Source organism: Centruroides vittatus, unplaced genomic scaffold (genome assembly GCF_030686945.1).
Source record: "Centruroides vittatus isolate TY-2023 unplaced genomic scaffold, ASM3068694v2 contig_1342, whole genome shotgun sequence".
NCBI classification, from domain to species: Eukaryota; Metazoa; Arthropoda; class Arachnida; order Scorpiones; family Buthidae; genus Centruroides; species Centruroides vittatus.
This window is the reverse complement of record NW_027120854.1, coordinates 68314-88288: the sequence shown is the minus strand read 5'-3', so window position 1 is coordinate 88288 and position 19975 is coordinate 68314. Positions and strand designations below refer to the sequence as shown.

General features: G+C 30.4%; 1 protein-coding gene across 1 annotated transcript in view; it reads left to right on the top strand.

Annotated features, from left to right (window-relative positions):
- TM9SF2 (transmembrane 9 superfamily protein member 2) overlaps window positions 1-19975 on the top strand; it is a 47381-nt gene that overhangs the window by 25574 nt on the left and 1832 nt on the right. The window contains exons 3-13 of the mRNA XM_067289241.1: window positions 4967-5060; window positions 5301-5428; window positions 11313-11442; window positions 11523-11668; window positions 11735-11849; window positions 11939-12018; window positions 16665-16773; window positions 16882-17014; window positions 19548-19609; window positions 19714-19771; window positions 19850-19907. Of these exons, the coding sequence (XP_067145342.1) occupies window positions 4967-5060; window positions 5301-5428; window positions 11313-11442; window positions 11523-11668; window positions 11735-11849; window positions 11939-12018; window positions 16665-16773; window positions 16882-17014; window positions 19548-19609; window positions 19714-19771; window positions 19850-19907 (1113 nt within the window). The remainder of the gene's footprint in view (window positions 1-4966; window positions 5061-5300; window positions 5429-11312; window positions 11443-11522; window positions 11669-11734; window positions 11850-11938; window positions 12019-16664; window positions 16774-16881; window positions 17015-19547; window positions 19610-19713; window positions 19772-19849; window positions 19908-19975) is intronic.

The window sequence follows — 19975 nt, the reverse complement described above, 5'->3', positions numbered from 1 at the left end:
AAAACGTTCGTTTGTACCGAATAAACACGGCTGCAAATTTATAAGGTGTTATGAGTGTGGTGTTTTAAAGATGATGAAGTTTTGAGAAGATTGCTGTGACACACGTTACTAAGGTGATGAACAAAAACATTAAGAAATTTGTGACAATGATGCAATCATTAGTTAAGTATGTGCCTGTTGATTGCCAATTTGATAGAAATGAGAAATAGCCAAATTTTTATACAAAGAAAACTGCAAATAAAGAAGTTGACTGTGAAATTTTTTTTCTCACGTCCATTAGAATAAAATAATGGTGATTGAACTTGGATAAATAGTTTTTTGAATGGATCAAAGAAAATTTTGACTTGAGTCAAGGGGATGAAGTCAAGTTTCTTTTTAAATTTTCACATACATGGAAATAAACCAAAATGAATACAAAAAATACTTTAAAACTACCACCAAGGACGTCAATTATAACCTGCAGAGATTGCATTGTGCTTTGAATTGTATGAGAAAGGTTTTTAATTGTTTTTTGTTTGTATAATTAAAAATAAAACTAAATTTTGGTCTCAGTCTAATTATCCAACTCTTGTATTTTTGAATTTTGGAATGTGTGATTAACTTAGAAGAATATGCTAATATAAGAGTCAAATTGAAGCCCTTGGGATGTACAGTGCTAATCCTCAGAATTGTGTTTCTGAGGTAATTGAGGTGTTTGAAAAAAATTCTAAAATTGTGTGTGTTAATATTTTTGCTCTCTGAACTTTGCCTATAGCTATGGATGCTATCTTGTTCTCAAAACGGAAAAGATTATCTGATAAAAAATCTCATAAGAAAGATTTTGCAGATCAAGATAGTGTGGAATAACACTGTATATCTGCAAGAATTTGTATAGTTCTCACAGCATTGCTTATTGAAAACCAAACAATATCATCTAGAAAATATTTTTTATTTCCACTTAATATTTTTGTTTACATTATTTTATTTTTCTTGGTGTTATTCATCAATGTTTTCCACAATAACAATGTCATCTGCCTTGATCTGGTAATATAAAGCTTGGCATGCTTCAGGAACCTTCTCACCAACAACATATTATTCACTTTATTTTTTGTCCTGGTTTACTTTTTCTTCATTTTATATGGATGTGTATTGATGTTAGGGGGCATTATTCATAATTGAATACCTTGGAATACTACAATCTGAGGATTAACACTAAATGTCCCTGTGAATGTCGATTATTAAACAGGTTTTTACAAAAAATTGAATGAATGTCCTTTGGACTGTAATATAAATTCATGTTGTGTACATTAAATGCAAATTTCTTTATAATAACAAAGAAAAATTAAGCCATTTCTTAGTTTTTCTTGAATATGTTCAGTAATAAAACAAGTATAAGAGTTTTTAAAATAGATTTATAGAACTATTAGGGGCCTTTGCCCCTGCTCACCCGCTCTCCCACAGGTTTTGACCCCTTATTTCTAATATAGACTATTTGTAACAAAAATTTTGCAATTTGTTGATTCCTGGTAGTGCTGTTTTTATTATTATTATTTTTAATGGAAAAATGTTTGTGACAATTTTATGCTCAATATTTTACATATATACACTGCTGGACAGAAAAAGTGAAACATCTAGAATGCATCATTACTTTATATAGGTTTCAATTTTTCTGTCCAGCAGTGTATGTATTGAATTAACTTTCATTCTTTACCTCATGGAGACTCATTTCAATATGTGTTTCACATAATTCACAATACAATTAAAAGTACTTTTGCTTAGATACTCAAATAAATCACACTGCTGACACCAGCAAAAAGAGGGAAAAAATTTTACTACAAACTAACATTTTCTTTCATATACAACAGACATCATCTGGTTACTGTTAGAACATAATAATGAAACAAACAAAAAATTAAAATTAGAAACTTAGAATAAGAACATTTTAAATTACAGATTGAGCATTTGTAGAGTAAATTTTTTTGTTCTTTTTGCTGGCTATTGCTGTTGGGTGTGGTTTATTTACATATTAATTAGTGATGTAACGAATATTCGGTTACTACCCGGTATTCGGCGTATTCGGCCTGTTTTCACTATTCGGCCGAGTACCGAATATTTAAATCACTATTCGGCTGAATACCGAATATTTAGTCACTATTCGGCCGAATACCGAATACCTAAAAACAGGAGTAAGAAATAACAAAAACACAGTAAATTAATCATTTTGGTAACTTTTATTAATGCTGAAAATTAAACTATAATTATTAAAGTTAATAAGAAATAGCATCTAACTCCAGTATTAAATTATTTCATAATTAACTAATAATATAGCCTTTATCTAGCCGATATCTTATGGCATTGATGGCGCGTAGGTTAGAATGTATTGGGCATTAATGTTATTGTTTAGTTAATTATGTTATATTTGTATTCGCGTATATTTTAATATTTTTTACGATATTTTAAAACGATTTACGAAATGTTTTATTGAAACTTATCGTATTTAATGAAAGAATTATTTATCTATTTCTAGAAGATGAGTAACTAATATATAATATTATTTTATATATAAAGCAAAGAATGAGCATTTTTCATTATATGCAAAAGATAACATTTAAAATCATGTTAATTTTAAAAATATTGACAAAAACAATAGCAACAAAATATCAATAATAAATAATATATTTGAACTGTTCCACAACTGGGCAGAAACTACACCATATGTCCCAACTAAAGTATATCCTTAGGGCACTATTCAGTCTACAAATACGTAGTAAAAACAAAATTTTAGAGTTAAAAAGATCGATTGCAAATAAAATAACTTATAAGTTATAACTTACATCTAAATACCAACAACTGCCAAATCATATCGGGCTATTTATGACTATTACATAAATTATAAACCAATTTGGCACTAGAGGTAGACATTAGGCTCCATCTCATATTAACTTTAATAATTATAATTTAATTAATTAAAATAATTTAGACCTACTGGAAGAAAAAATTGTAGTGACACCGGGCCAATAGAGAGCAGAGTGCACGATCCTTGCCATAATGCGGTTTGCGCACCAATTTTCGTACGTGCGTTAATCAAGCCGAATAGTTTGGCCGAATATTCGGCCATTCGGCCATGTTCCTGGCCGAATATTTGGTATTCGGCCATGCTCTTAGCCGAATATTCAGTATTCGCCCTGAGGCCAAATATACTATTCGTTACATCACTAATATTAATGCATTATTTTGATGATTGGACTTATTCAGTTGATGTTTGAATCTGCTATGGTTTTAAACAAAATCAAACAAAGATGTTTAATTAAATTGAGTATCTAAATAAAAGTATATTGATGATGATATGTTTTTAGGATACTCTGCTCCAGACTAATTTTTTTTTTTTTTTTGTAATAATCTGTGTTGTTAAAATTTTGAATTAAATTAAGGCCGGGTTGGATAAGTGCACTCTCAATTCTGGAATTTGAAAGTTTTAGTCAGTGAGGCAGAGTAAAGATCAGCTGATTTCAAAAGCCAATTACTGGAATAACAAACCTTGTTCCATAGCAATGGGTTGTGAATATTGTAAGTCTCAAGTGAGTTTTATTTGGTAAACCGGAATATAGTTTTTAAAAATAATACTAAAAGGTCACTTATCCCACCATTGGGGTAACTAACCCTCCATTGTAATAGCTAGGAAGACTCAAAACCAAATGCAGGGGCAAGTGTGCCTAAACTGTGACAGTAACCTTTTGTTTGTATACAGATTTCAATACATTCCATTGCAAGTTTGGCTATAGCAAATGAAGTGTTGGCACACTGAAAGGCAACAGTAAAATCAACATTATTTATTAGTATTGCTTCAAACACAATTGAGTGTTACAAATTAAGACATTTGGCAGTTTTTTCATCTTTTATATAGTGGATACGTGCATAATTACACGTTTCAGGCCTATTGTGCCCCTCATTGGCCAACTGTGAACTCCATAGACTATACAAATTAAAGAGTCAACTATATACATATATAATCTATGGAGTTCACAATTGGCTGATGCTAGTCAAATACTAGTGTGTTGCTTTCTTCTGTCCTACACACTCATTTTGAGGAATCAACACATAGAACACAAAGGAGTTGCATTTTTCCCAGTGGCCCGGGTGCACTTACCTCAATGATCAAAATTTCGCAGGATAAATGCACCTCAATCCATCACGATGAAAGACTTTAAAATTAAGAGTATTTTACCTCACTTCGCAATATTCACCTAAGTATTGCATTTAAAATTGTAAATACTGGATTTTAAATACAAAAATTACTATATCTGAACCCCATTACAGAAAAATACCAAACTTATCCAAAGTTTTCTGACCACTGTTGCAACCACAGAAGAAACCAACCATCTTAAACCAATTTACTCCACACAACATTGATATAGTTATTAAATTTTATAGAAGATGGTGGCCAGACTGCCTACTTTTTCACTAAATTGTGTTGTATTGATTATTAATAGCAGCCAAGTTCTAGCCCAAAATTAATCAGGCAGTTAATAATTTTTTAATAATTGCCCAAGTTATCTCATTGCTGCATGTTAAGGTTTAACTTGACTGAAATAATTATTTTATATTGCAAAAATAAATGACACTACATATTAATTTAATTAACAGTTACTTCAATTTATATAAATTAAAGCACAATTTTAAACAATTAAATGAATGAGCGAGTAAATATTTAAAAAAGTATTGCTATTTAAATAATTTTAAATAATTTAATTTTAGCAATTAATAGGATGCGGAAGGCAGAATGTCATTAATGTGCATCTTATATCAAGTAGCCTTTAATATTAAATTGCATTTAACAAGTTAATTGACAAAAATTAAATTTTTGAATTAAACATTGTCAAGTTTTATTCAGTTCGTGAAAATAGAATTATTTTTAATTGAGTTATGATAAATAATATGTCGAGAAATTTGTAAAGAGATTATAACAAGCGTTAAAATTGTTTTTCAGTTTCGACTTCTGCACTTCAGAGGAAGATAATTCTCCAGTTGAGAATCTCGGACAGGTGTTATTTGGAGAAAGAATTAGACCATCACCCTACAAGGTAGATTTATTCACAATAGTTTTGCATCATTCTAATTAAAATTGAATTGCAAATTAATTAACGGGCAGCATCTGTTTGATGTAAAATTTAAAATGAATTGAGATTTGAAAATCTGGAGTTGGCTATTAGTAAAGAATTTAACAAACAGAAATTATTGTTATTAATTTTGCATTTTAATGGTTTTCAGTAAAAGATTTCATAAAATGTCTGTTAAACAAATTTTCTGTGTGTTTTAAACAGATTAGTTTTCTGAAAAATGAAAACTGTGTTTCTTTGTGCAATAAAACATATCAAATGAACAAGCAAAGTGATGTCGACAAGTTGAATGAATTGAAAAAGGGAATGTCAAAAAATTATCACCACCACTGGTGAGTATTTGTTAATTAGTTTATTTCTTAAATATGTTATAATTTAACCATTTTTAGATTATAGTTCTATAGAAAGAGCCACCAATATGCTGCAGTCGAATATGAATATTCATCTGCCACGATGTATGTATCACATTGCATATTGTCACCATTTTTTTTCAGCATTATGTTACTGTGTACAATTATGAAAAAAATATTTTTGTTTCAAATTTATATAATGGGAATTTATGAATTACTTGTTGTGTATTGACATTTCTTGCTACTGGGATTGATTAACACAACACTGCTCTTCCCATTGATTTAGTTTTTGGATTTGTTTCAAATAATGTGTGACAGTGGTTGGACGTCAAGGCAGTTAAGGCATCAGCCTACCGTTCTCAGATACTCGAGATCAAATCTGGGTTGGCAACTCTAATAGTTTTTTTGTGAATGGTATGTCTTGAATATGCTACATTCTGTCTCTTGTTGTTTGGTCATCATGTCATGGAAAGAAGTGGCCTGTGGAGTAGGTGAAAGAGCCAAAAATAAGAAAATGTGTGATTAAATATAAGGACATGTCTGTGGTCCAATTGAAGTTGTCATTCTGCAAGTTTAGATGCATTTCCTTTAAATGTAGTTTTAACATATTGTGCCATTCACCATTAATAGAAATTAATATTTTGATTTCTTAAGCTAATAAATACTTAAATACATTACAGTAATGTCCAATGGATAAGAAAAAACTGTTCAAATAACAAACCCTTAGATCAGGTGCGGCCAAACTTTTATCCCTTAGGGGCTACTTTTTCGGTAAAATATAGTCTGCCGGCTACTATGAATATGGGCAAACAATTTTAGGATTTTTAATAGATATTTTAATAAATAATTAATAATGATAAATAAATAATGATAAGTTTTTATTTTTTCCGGCCTGTAGTTGGTTTATTTATTCTAAAATAATAGGGCTAAATATTAATAACATTTAAAACAATAATTACTAAACTAACATACCTGCTTCTGTTCGCTGTATGAATTAAAAAAATAATAATAAAATTGAACATAAATTGAAGTGCACAAACAAGGAGTAACAAGTGGATTGAAGCCAGGGGCTGTCACGTTACTGTCTGACAAATGATTTTGCGCCATTTTATGCGATTGCCATTTATAATATGCGCATGCGTTGCGACTACAATTAATTTAAAAGTTAACATTCATTTGCATTGTTCATCGGGATAAATACACACAGTATGGGTACGTTGCACAGACATCCATTATTGTAAGAATAAATTATCGAATTAAGATTTTTAAACATTAATTTAAGTGAAAGCAAATTGTTCAACTTTAGCTTCGCGGGCTACTTTCAAAACCTTTGCGGTCGACCGGTCGACCGCGGTCTACGTGTTGGCCATCCCTGCCTTAGATAAAAGCAAAATAGCAACAACAATAACATGCAAAATGTAAAACAATTAGAACATACATAAAACATACAAAAGAAGTAAGTGTGAAAAAATCTTCTCAATGAAATATCAATTTTTTTTTAATAGGAGGAATTTATTAATTACGTTTGAAAAGATAGTATAGACCAATTTGATTTTTCTGACTAATTGGGTAATCAGGTTGATCAAGAAATGACCAATTTAGAGAACAAATAGTCTGTTGCATGCTTCCAGTTAAAAGGAGACCAGATAGGAACAGATTTTTCTTGATGTACTACAAATGGGAAAGTGATCAGTAGAAAGTTCAATGCAGATGGAGATGCAATCAGATTTGAACCCAAGAACTGTATATATAATTACTGAGACATCACAAGAAAATACCAGTTTCAAGGAAGAATTAAAATGGGAAAATTGACATGTTACTTAAAACTAAAAAAAATAATAATTTTCATTGATTTAAACAAAATTTTTGGCATTATCTAAATATGAGAATGAGGGGGTGAGCAACTACCAGGTAATATTAGATATTGGGTTGTTCGGAAAGTTCGTAGCGATTTTTAAGAGAAATAAAAGAAATTGTTTTAATACTAAAAATATACTTTTATTCCATTATGTATGCGCCATTGTTTTTAATGACGTGTTGCCATCTATGGGGCAGCTTCATGATACCCTCTTCGTAGAACTTTCCAGTTTTTTCCGCGAAAAACTGATCCACGTGGTTTTTGCAAGCTTCCAAAGTATCAAAGTTTTTATCATGAAGGGAATTTTGTAGAGAACGGAACAAATGGTAGTCCGACGGGGCAAGGTCGGGTGAGTAAGGGGGGTGGGGTAAAACATCCCAGCCTAGTTCCAATAATTTTTGGCGTGTTCGTAAAGACGTGTGAGGTCTGGCATTATCTTGGTGAAGCACAATGCCTTTTCTATTGGCCAGTTCCGGACGTTTTTCTTTAATTGCCATGTTCAGCTTATCCAATTGGGAACAATACTTATCAGAATCAATTGTTTGATTCTGTGGAAGCAGCTCATAGTACAGGATTCCTTTCCAATCCCACCAGACAGTGAGCATGACCTTCTTTGGATGAAGACCGGCCTTTGGAGTTTTTAATGGTGATTCATTTTTCTTACCCCACGATCGTTTTCGGCTGATGTTGTTATAAATGATCCACTTTTCATCACCTGTCACTAAACGCTTCAGAAAAGGGTCATTTTCATTTCGTCTTTCAAGAGAATCACAAATGGAGATGCGATCCAGTAAGTTTTTTTCCGTTAAGTCGTGAGGTATCCAAATGTCATAACGATTCACGTATCCGAGCTTCTTTAGATGTTGAAATACAGTACTGTTTGATGACTTCACTATGTCTGCAATCTCTCGAGTTGTGTAATGAGGGTTTTCATCCAATAATGCTTTGATTTGGTCCTCTTCAATAACAGGAGGTCTTCCTGAGCGAGGAGCATCTTCAAGGCTGAAATTACCCGTTTTAAATTTTGCAAACCACTTTCGAACAGTTGATTCTGATACAGCACTCCCACCATAAACATCACATATCTTTTTTGCTGTTTGTACAGCATTTTTGCGTTTACGAAAAAAGAAAAGAAACAAGTGTCGATAATGCACGTTGTTCGCATCCATTTTTGCAATGAGCCAAATTAAACGCTATTTGAATAATCTTAACGGTTTTTTTGTAACGGACGCGTCTCAAGGTCATTTATCGTAATATTCATTGGTTTGTACAATTCTAATCATTTTTGCGTCAATCGGTGTCTCAACTGTCGACTATCAAAAATTGCTACGAACTTTCCGAACAACCCAATAAATTAAAATTGCCACAAAGTAAAATTTCTAAACTAGCCAAAAGGAGACAAGACATTAAAAATAGAAAATCTTAGGATGGAGCATAAAAAGATATTTAAACAAGATTTAACTGTGTTAATTTAATGGTAACAATTGAGCCTTGATATTTAAGTGGTTTGCACGTATTTAGATTTATTGGGTATACGAGGGAAATGTCTCCCTTTTGATTTGAGTGAATTAATGAGAGGAGGGTAAATGTGTTAGCATTCAGAAAGTTACATATATCAAAAGAGTTAACCAACTCTTAGTTATAATATTAAAGATTTGAAAAATTTTTTACACATCAAGAGCTTTGTTAAAAAATTTGACATTCTGCATATAAATCTTGAAATTACAGTTAGTGGCTGTCCTGGGGTAATACTGAGCAGTGTCGTTAAGCGAAATGAGTACATTATGACATCACTTGATGAACGATCGACAGGAAATGCGATACTGAACCTCGTGCATTTTTGTAACAAACAACATTTTGTTGACAAATCTCATTTACTGAAAGGTTGGTATAAGCTACCTCTGAGTTTAGACGACTATTGAATATATACTTAAATTCCTATTTTATTGAAGTATGGACAAGATTTTACTTTCATTTTAAAACTATAGTGTTTAATATCATCTATAGCAAATATAATGTCTGTATAATTAAGAAATATATATATAAATTTAGTGTGGTTTTTTTTTATACATATGAATAGCTTATTTATAAAAAGTTTCTTGTGTGTGCTTGTGAAGTCTACCATTATTTAATGTTGCACTGTAGAAGTTTTGCAACTTTGATTTTTATTCTCCATGTTAAGGAAATCATATTTATAAAAATAATAGATGAAACTTCACTTAAGGTAACTTGCTGTGATTCCATGTGGTGCTAATATCACATGATCGAAATGGGAAGAAACAATCCTCATTGCCAATTGGTTGATTTCCACTATTGGTGATGCGTGTATGATGTTGCAATTTGTATGTTCATCTCAAGGTGAATGACTGTGTACAAACATAACAAGAACAGTAAAGGTGTAGTTGCAAGAGCCACTCTGGAAAATTTAAACTAGTGAAATAAATATCTCCATTTATTTCACTAGTTTAATTTTTTTACTACTTCAAATTATTTATAGCCACAGAGTTACATGTTGAGCGATTATATATCACCTGACATGCAACTCTGCATGGTTACTCTCCACACACCATTAAAGGCCTTATATGTTGTATTTCCTCCACCACTTCTGTCTGGCCAAACTTTCACACCCAGAGGACGCAGTTCACAAGACCATCACATACAACAGAAGACTAGGTGACGTGTAAAAAAGAAATATCCAGAAACAATAATTTTTGTTTAGCCTACCATAGAAGTTCCTCAATTTTTGCTCTCCTCTGCAATGTTAAAGGCTGTCCCGACACTATCTCTGTTACTGATCACAGATCCAACCGCAATTTCGAATACATAGGTGCTACAATGCACCTTTTTAAAGAACACCTCAAAGAACAGGAGGGACCAGCACTGCACTAGCTATCTTTGCCTCATACCCCAACATTGGCCCATGCATGCCTCATATGTAGCTTATTCCAGCAACCCTTTCTCAAACATCTAGAGCAAGTTGAAATTTATATGGCTGTTTGCAAAAATACCACTATTAACTTTTGTGATGTAGACTTTTTTCCCACAGTGTGGAAGTTCTTTCTTTGAACTGTAAACTTACTCTCCTTTCTCCTTAGGTCACTCATTTTTTTACACAGCAATCACCCATTGTTTTGACAGCTGCGAGATTAGTTAGCCTGAGGATGCTCATTCAACATGGGTGAAAACATTAGCACTTCCCAACTTTTTTGATGGTTATTTGGTTCTTTGTAGCTTTGTATTATTACTGTTAGTTATTTATTTCTCCTTTTCAATGTTTTTGACCACTTGAGGAGATTGCCTCATTGCCTCATCTGTTGAACCAGTGTCTGCCAATAAAGTAAAAATTAGATTGATTGTAATTTAATTTTATAATTGTAATCTATGATTGATTAAGTGTAATGTTATAATTATTCATCATTCATTGCTGATTGAAATCTACATGAGATATATTTTTAAAATTTTGTTTTTCAATATCTATATTTAGAGAATATTTAATTAATAAAATGAAATTTCTTGTAGAACTGGAATGATTGGTAAAAAAAAAATTAAATTTTAAATAATTCCTGTAAAATAAATTGTAATTTACTTATTTAATTATAATTTGAACTCTTCTGTTTGTGTTTATTTTTAATTGATAACTAAGTAAAAAACAAGATGTAATAATTATAATTAGTTGGAAATATGCCATCATTGGAAATTTTTGCACCATTTCAAAGTATTGATAAACAATAATAAATGTGAATAAATAATAGTTTTTTAAATTGATTTAGAGGTAAAATTTTAAACATATTTAAATGTATAAATTCTTAATTAATTTTCTATATATCAATGCATTTGTCTTCTAAAATTTATACACAAAGAAATGATATAAAAGTATCGATGACAAGCCATAAAATGTTTAACATGGCACACAATTTTTTTGTTAATTACAGTAAATTTTTGTATTATGTATGTTTAACAGTATATTATTCTAAAATCAGTATTTTTCTTATTAATATCTTTGTATAGGATAATGGATAATATGCCCATAACTTGGTGCTATCTGGTAGAAGGAGGACAAAAGTTTTGCTCTGCGGGCTTTCCCATGGGTTGCTATGTCAATTCAGTAGGAACGCCTAAAGATGCGTGTCTTTTATATGTAGGTTTAACCTAATTTGCCATTAATGGAAAATAGTATATATCTATTTCTTAAGCTAATAAATACTAAATACGTTTCAGTCTTCGTTTGTCGATAAAGATACGTATTATATATTCAATCACGTGAACATCGACATAACTTTTCATAGCGGAGAAGAGGAATCGTGGGGCGGAAGTTTTGGCGAAAAAGGTGGCAGAATTATTGGAGTCAGAATAAATCCGAGAAGGTTAGAATTTAAAAATAATTTTTTGTTGTTTTAAGAGTTTGAAAGATTACTTTTTTCCCACTTCAGTATTAAGGATCCTAGTAGTGGTTGTAGTGATGACGCTCCTCCAATGGCCATTCCGGGAAAAATAGATAAAAATGCTGAAATTAAAATTTATTATACGTATTCAGTGACCTTTAAGGTTTGTAGCCATCTATATTAATTTTTATTTACTACAGAATATTTACTTATCATTTGAAAATTAATGTCAACTTTTTTTATAATTTTTAGAAAGATAATTCTGTTAAATGGTCTTCTCGATGGGATTACATTCTGGAATCTATGCCTCATACAAATATTCAGTGGTTCAGGTAAATATTTAATGATTGATATTTGTATAATATTTTACATTAAAATAATATTTGAAGATATTCTATTATAATATTATTATTTTATCTATTTCATAAATTAAGAAGAATAAATAATTAAGTTTCCAATTTTGATTAGTCCACTTTTGTCATCCCTAATACATATCAAGAACAAAAATAATTGATTTTCTGTTGATAGATTATTAAAATGAAAAGCACAAAAGTTTTAAAATTAATTTATTGATTCCCAAATGTTATTTTGTTGAATCTTTGTTGTTTGTCTCCTCTGTTGTTTTGACATCTTTTATTACAGCAGAGCATTGATTATCCGAATACCGATTAATCGAAACATCAGTTAACCGAAAGCGTTCCAGTCGGCAAATTTAAATTTCTGCTAGTGCTGTGGTGCTGCAATATTTGGCTATGTCTTGGGCTACTCCAATATTATTTTTGTTTTAGCTGGCAGCACTGAGAGGGTACTTAAGGACGTGCCAGTATTTGAATGAGGCTTTTTTTCCTCATTGAGAGTGGTGAGTTTTGCTTCGGTTTGTCAGAGAATATAGCCAAGTGGCTGACATTTCCAGATAAACCCAAGAAAAAGAAAGAGTTTTGCTTGTTTTGTGTGGTGTTTTTCTGTGGATTGTGTGTCGTGCTGAATTGGAATGTTTTTGATACTAGATTAACTTCCAAAATATAATTGTTTTGTTTTTATATTTTTCAACATATTTATTTTGTTTGTGCAAAATAAAGAAATAATTTTTAACAATACAATAGCCATGATTATTATTTTTAGAAAACTTTTCGTTAGGCTTAACATCGACAAAAATTCAACGAGAAGCAACATTCAACAGAGAAAAATTTCAATATAGGTTAGGTTAATATATTTTTTCATACATGATCAGTTATCCGAACAACCCCAGTCCCAAATTGTTTCGGATAATTGATGCTCTACTGTATATATTTATTGTTTGCCTCAAGAAAATTTATGATCAAAACAGTCAATTTAAGTACTTTCCCAGCAGTTGAGTATTTGATTTCCGAACATTTTCAACTAGTAGGATGAAAAAATTTTAGTTGGTTGATCTAGAGTATTTGTTGTCTACTAACACAAACTTCCTTACGAACATCATTTAATGACATAAAACAGTATACTTGTACTTTTATAACATTCAGTTGCATACTAGTTTGTTATGCAATTGTGAGTGTTATATTAAATAAATAATAATTGTAAAAAAATATTTATTTAGTTTCATTTAATGGGCTAGCTAATCTGATTTGCGAAGAAGAATACTCATACACTCACTCACCCACAAACACACACACACACACTGTGTGTGTAATAAACCTCAATTTTTATAACTTGGTTCCTAAGATTGTATTTTCATAGACCAAAGTTAGATTTCTGGTATTTTCATTGATCATCTTGGTGTAAATATGGCATTTTATACATTCATAATGGAATATTTATGCCAGTCACAAAAATTAAGTTATAAAACAAGCCCTCATAAACTACTATATGTTTTTCTATACATGGGGTATTCAAAAATTTTCTGGAAAGTGGTTATTTGTAAACAGAATGCTATATTTATAATTGACTGATATGAATGTAAACCTTATGGAGACTTGTTTTATTGTGTATTAACACGGGTGGCCAACATATGGCTTGTGTAATGGGTTTATGCAGCCCGCAATTAATTTTTCAATATTAGCTACTTAACTTCCAATAATTGGTCGAATGAATGATTCGCAATACTATTTCATTTTTAAAAAAAATTCCATTGTAGAGATTTACAACTTTTGTATTCATCTGTTATAAATTTACACTATTTGAAGAACAAAAGACCCCACACTCACTGAAACTCATCTGCCATTTCGCCATCTCACTCTGTCTATGCTGATGTGTAACGCACAGTGCCGCGTGCCTGTTTTTCTTTTTTGCTTGTATGTTTCTTCGTTTTGTTAAATAGCATTGCGCATGCATCAGGAACTTCTGTTTGAACAAATCTGACCTGCCGCCCGGGTCAGCGTATTTGTATATAACATGATTCAATTTTAATATTTCATTTGGCCCGTGAAAAAATTTTTCTTTCCAATTTGGCCCAGGGGCAGAAACGGTTTTCCACCCCTATATTAACATCTAGCCCCATTAATTTTTTTAAATTCTAAAATTTAAAAAAAGACATTAAAGGCATTTGCTGGCAGTCAATAGATCAAGCAAAACATTTTTGTAATGCAGTAGCTAGAATGAAAGCATCAGTTTCTGTTGATGGACTTAGAAAGGTGGCGACATTGTATGGAAAAATGTTTTAACTTAAGTGGAACGTAGGTTGAAAAATGAAGCACTAAATTTAATTTTCTGTCCTTTTATTTACACTTTTCAGGAACTTTTTGAGCACCCCTTGTATATATAGACATATGCATGTGTCAAAAGATTGTAGTTAAAATTTTTGTAAAAACAATTAACATATCTTAGAATATTATAAACAGATGTTTTTACAGAAAATAAAAATATTTTTTAAAATCAAAATTGCACTTAATGTTCATAAATTTAAAATATTTTATTTCAAATTTAAGTGGTCTTAAAATGTTTTCTTATTTTGTATTTTTAAGTATGCAAAAACACTGTCTGTATTTGTTTATTAATTCTATATACGTGGTACGATCCAAAAGTTCGGGGACTGCAGTAATCTATGACAACAAAAGCATGTATTTGAAGTTACAGCGTATGAAATGGATTATACCAAACCACCTCTACGTGTTCAGGTTAATTTCACCCGTGTCATGTGATTAAACCGCGAGTACTGCTGTTTTTTTCCGGAGATTTTACTTTTGTTCCACAACATAATAAAAGCGGAGTTTCAAGAACAACCTCCAACATTAAATTTTGTCAGCATTTAGGTAAAACACCTACGGAGACTTTAAAATTGCTAAGAAAGGTGTACGGTGATTCTACCATTGCAAAGTCGAAATGTTGGAGGTTGTTCTTGAAACTCCACTTTTATTACATCGTGGAACAAAAGTAACTATCTCCGGAAAAAAACAGCAGTGCTCGTGGTTTAATCACATGACACGGGTGAAATTAACCTGAACATGTAGAGGTGGTTTGATAGAATCCATTTCACATGCTGTAGCTTCAAATACATGCTTTTGTTGTCATAGATTACTGCAGTCCCTGAACTTTTGGATCGTACCATGTAAAAGTAATATAAATATTGAATTATTTCATTTTAACAATGTACAGTTTATACAAAGCTTGTTTTATCATTAAATTATTTTGGAAGAAGTAAAATTTAATTAATAGTAGCAATATTGGTGTAATTTTTAGAAGTTTTTGGCATTTAAGTAAAAATTTGCATTTACAGAAAAGCAATAGTCAGACATGTCTATAACAGTATCTCAAAGTACCAAGCAATTCTTCTACAGAAGACAGGTTTCTACTATTTACAGGTTATCTATACAGGTATCCTTTTGATTAATGCAATTAATTAATCCTTCAATGCTATTGTGTATATCAAAATTGCATTAGTCAAATACAGTGGTATCATGATATTCAACTGAACAATTATCACCCACTAGAACAAATTTTTGATTAATAACAAGTACTTTTATTTTAACTTCAATTTTTTTGTACATGAAAAAGTTTTCTATGATAAAAACGAGTGTCTCATTTAAAAACAGAATGAAATCTTAGTGCTGCCTGCTTACCTTCCTCAAACAATATTATGCTTGATCCAGTTTGGGTTTTTTTTTCACTTAATGCATGTGGAACACATCATTATTATGTTTTACAACCATTTTAATTGGATGAATGGTTACTGACACATATTGTTGAAACACTTTCAACACTATGTGTCAGTGACACACCAAGATTTGTTGCAAGTTCACAAGTTATTATTCATTGATTTTTAAAAATTTCTTTCTGCAGATTCTTTTGTACAGGCGCCCAAAAGCTGTTGATTATTTTATATTGTTTAGTTCAAAATATGCTGATCGAAACTTTCAAAACTATATTTGACACATTCAAAGCTTAGGAGCATTTTTCTCATACACACAGTACTTTTTGCTGTTTGTATAGCAGTGTATCCTTTACAGACCTTAAAAAGCATAATATGCCTGATATGCATTTTATTTGCAAACATTTTGACTTGATTTTATTTAATGAAAATGTGACAAAAAGTTTAAAATAGGCTTCTGAACAAAGAATACAATTTCACATTAGCAATAATGTGAAATTGTAACTGCAACTGTTATAATTAAATCACAAATCTAAGTAAAGACAGCTGTTTAAAATACACAAAAACTTTCTATTGAGCATGGAAGAGGATACAGGATTTTCCATTATATTGCCTGATTTTCCTTTGTGTTTCTGCATTAGATAGGTTCTGCTATATACAGGTTAATTTACATTGCTTTTTGCAGAAAATTCAAGGGACTGAAGAAGTCTTCTGTTAATATTCTCAACACATACAGGATCTATTATAGATAGGTTTGACTGTATTATTCTGTTAATGCAAAAGCCTTATAAATTTTTATTTATTAATTGTAGTTTTCTAAAAACGACTACTACGTATTTGCTGAAACTTTAAGTAAATGCACAAATTTATTATAAATCTGACTACTTACTAATATAATTTTTTATATGTCTCTAGTATTTTGAACTCTCTAGTAATTGTACTTTTCCTCACCGGAATGGTAGCCATGATTCTGTTACGAACACTGCACAAAGACATTGCCAGATACAATCAGATTGACTCTGGTGTAGGTATTTTATTGATAATATAATAATAGGATTATATAAAATATCACAATTAATTATATACATAAATTTTTTATTGTGAAAAATGTATTAAATATAACTTTAACTAGGACGACGCTCAAGAAGAATTTGGCTGGAAACTTGTCCACGGCGACGTGTTTCGCCCACCCAGAAAAGGAATGCTTTTGGCTTTATTTCTCGGAAGTGGTGTGCAAGTGTTTTTCATGACTCTCATTACTCTATGTAAGTATAATATAATAATGTTAATCTTTATCATTTGAATGAAAAGAGAGAGATTATAGCACAATTGCCATATATATATATATATATATATATATATATATTATGCACATACAGTAGAGAGTCGAAAATCGGAATCAATTGGGGACTGGGGTTGTTCAGATTAGTGATTTGTTCGGATTACCGATTATGTATGAAAAAATATTTTAACCTATCCGATGTTGAAATTTTTCTCCGTTGCGTGTTGCTTCATGTTGAATTTTCGTCGATTTTAAGCCTAACGAAACTTTTTATAATAATAATCGAGGCTATTGTATCGTTAAAAATTATTTCTTTATTTTGTACAAACAAAAAAATATATTGAAGAATATAAAAACATGAAAATTATACTTTAGAAGTAAATCTAGTATCAAAAACGTTCGATTCAGCACAACACAGTCCGACTGAAAATCGTTTTGATTACCGGCGATTCCGATTAATGACTTTCTACTGTATTATCAAAAGCATTATTATGTAGCTTTGTAATTTTATAACCTTATATTAAAGAAGCTTACAAGAGCCCAAAAATAAGAATATTTTTATTTTATGACATCACAAATGAAATTAATATTTCCCTTTGTAATAAAATAAATATTTTATGTTGCACTGCTGCAGTAGAAATGTGAAATTTATTCTGAACACAAATTTATATATGAGAAAACTTGATTATTTATAGTTAAGTTATCAAATAAATAATACTAGCTGTATGTGTCCAGTGTTGCTTGGGCTTTTGAGAGGGTGGGGGATTGGTGAGGTTGAGTTATGAGAGAGTGATAAAAACAATAGTCTTAGTAACTAAAATGTACATTTATTGACTGGTATATTGCAGTATTCACAATAATGAAACTGCAAAACACTAAAAAAATTGCTTAGACTAAAGTTAATGGAAGTGAGACTCTGACATCTTTGTTCCATAGATGAAACATTGGCAAAGGTACAATGCTATTTGCCATGCCTGAACCATTACACCTTTCTCAAACCTCTCTTTGGCAGCATCTACAGGATAAGAGCTTTAATGTGGTATTACCCAGCCATCTATTCCAAGTCACACAAACTGAGACCCTCTTGTAATTAATGCATGGATTCTCACAACATTAAAGATGCAAATTATAAATAAATTTCTGTAGCTAATGATTGCATCTTAAAATCTAGAAGGAAAATTCATAAACAATTTTCTGTAAAAACTACACACAAAGTTAAATATTGACTACTTAAAATTCAAAGAATCACTATATATTTTTAAACTAATTATTAGCTATTTTTAAAAATTACTTTAAAAGTAACTAGTATTCGTTAATAATTAAATTCTTAAATTTTTATTATTTATTAGGCACTGTATTATCATTATATGGTTATGAATGATTATTTTTGTTTTGATCACTTAGTAAAACAATGATTTTTATCATAGAAATAATGGCACATAGACCATTAATATTTTGTATACGTTCTCTAAACAATTCTTAAAATCAGGATGAAAACAAATGAATAATTCTATTTTAAAAAAATTATAAAATTTAAATGGATTATAACTAAATGGAGTTAGTGAGAACTATTACAAATGGAATGATGCATCCACTTCTAACTTGAACATCAAACTAAATCACCTTTGTTTATGTAAGTTTGTGATGGTGTTATAGTTAATACTTAGGTGTTAGTAGTTTTAAAAACAAATAATTATATTTTAATACATCAATCATGTAATAATTACTAATGGATCTTTTATTAGCTGATAGTGCAGTAAATATAAATAACTGAAAATTTCCATATAGATGCATCCTATTTCTTTGTTCTGTTGTGATTACAAAAATTAAGCTCTGATCAAAATTGAATTTTTAGTTTGGAATAGAATTACATTATTTTTTAAATTGGAAAATGTTTTTGTTTGTTCCATAATGTGAAAACTTGACCTTGGGTAATTATTCTAGTCAATCCGTTCATTTCAATCAACAAAAATTATTACGAATGTGCAACTCCCATAAATGAGGTCGAAAGTTTTATCGCAGATCTCAATAATTGTGACAAAAGCAGATTTACTCATTAACTTAAATTTACAGGAGATTATTTTAATGTTATAACAGTCTTACCAATTACAGGTATCTTTCTGGTATATAAAATTATTTGTCGGGCTATTTTGTAGGTGAAAAATTTTGTACTTAATGTTTAGTTAAGTAAATCACAGAATGAATTCTTATTACCAGAGTTTGATGATAACATTGGCTTTTTATTCTAAGAGCTTTTTGCTGATATCGTTTCAAAAATAATAGGTTATAAAAATATCTGAGGACTTCTGAAACAATGCTGCTGTTATCTCCACATTTATTGATTTTTCTTTTAATTTAAAAAATTCTATTTTGTAATTGTTAACTTAAATAACTTTAACCTTCAGAATTAATTGAAAATGCTTAATAATAATGTGAAAAAAATAATTATAAAATCTTTTATTTTATTAAATTTATCGAATGTGAAATTATGTTAGTAATCAAAATATTTAATACAGTTTTTGCCTGTCTTGGATTTCTTTCCCCTGCTAACAGAGGTGCACTTATGACTTGTGCCATTGTGAGTAGAAATTCTTTTCATTAAACATAAGTTTATAAATTGAAGTTTAAATAATATAAGAATTAACATTAAAGAAAAATTAACTATTAAAATTTATTTTGTAGGTTCTGTACGTCTGTCTGGGAACGCCGGCGGGATATGTTTCTGCTCGAATCTATAAAGGTTACATTTAAATTGCGTTAAAAATTTTCATAGAATATTCGGTGGCTTAGCAATTTTTTAAACATTTTATTCCAATAGGATTTGGTGGAGAAAAGTGGAAATCGAACGTTTTGTTAACTGCTCTATTTTGTCCTGGGTAAGTAGCGTCTTGTTTTCTTTTTTGTCAGGCATCAGTTTTTTATACACTGATTGCAACAATACTCT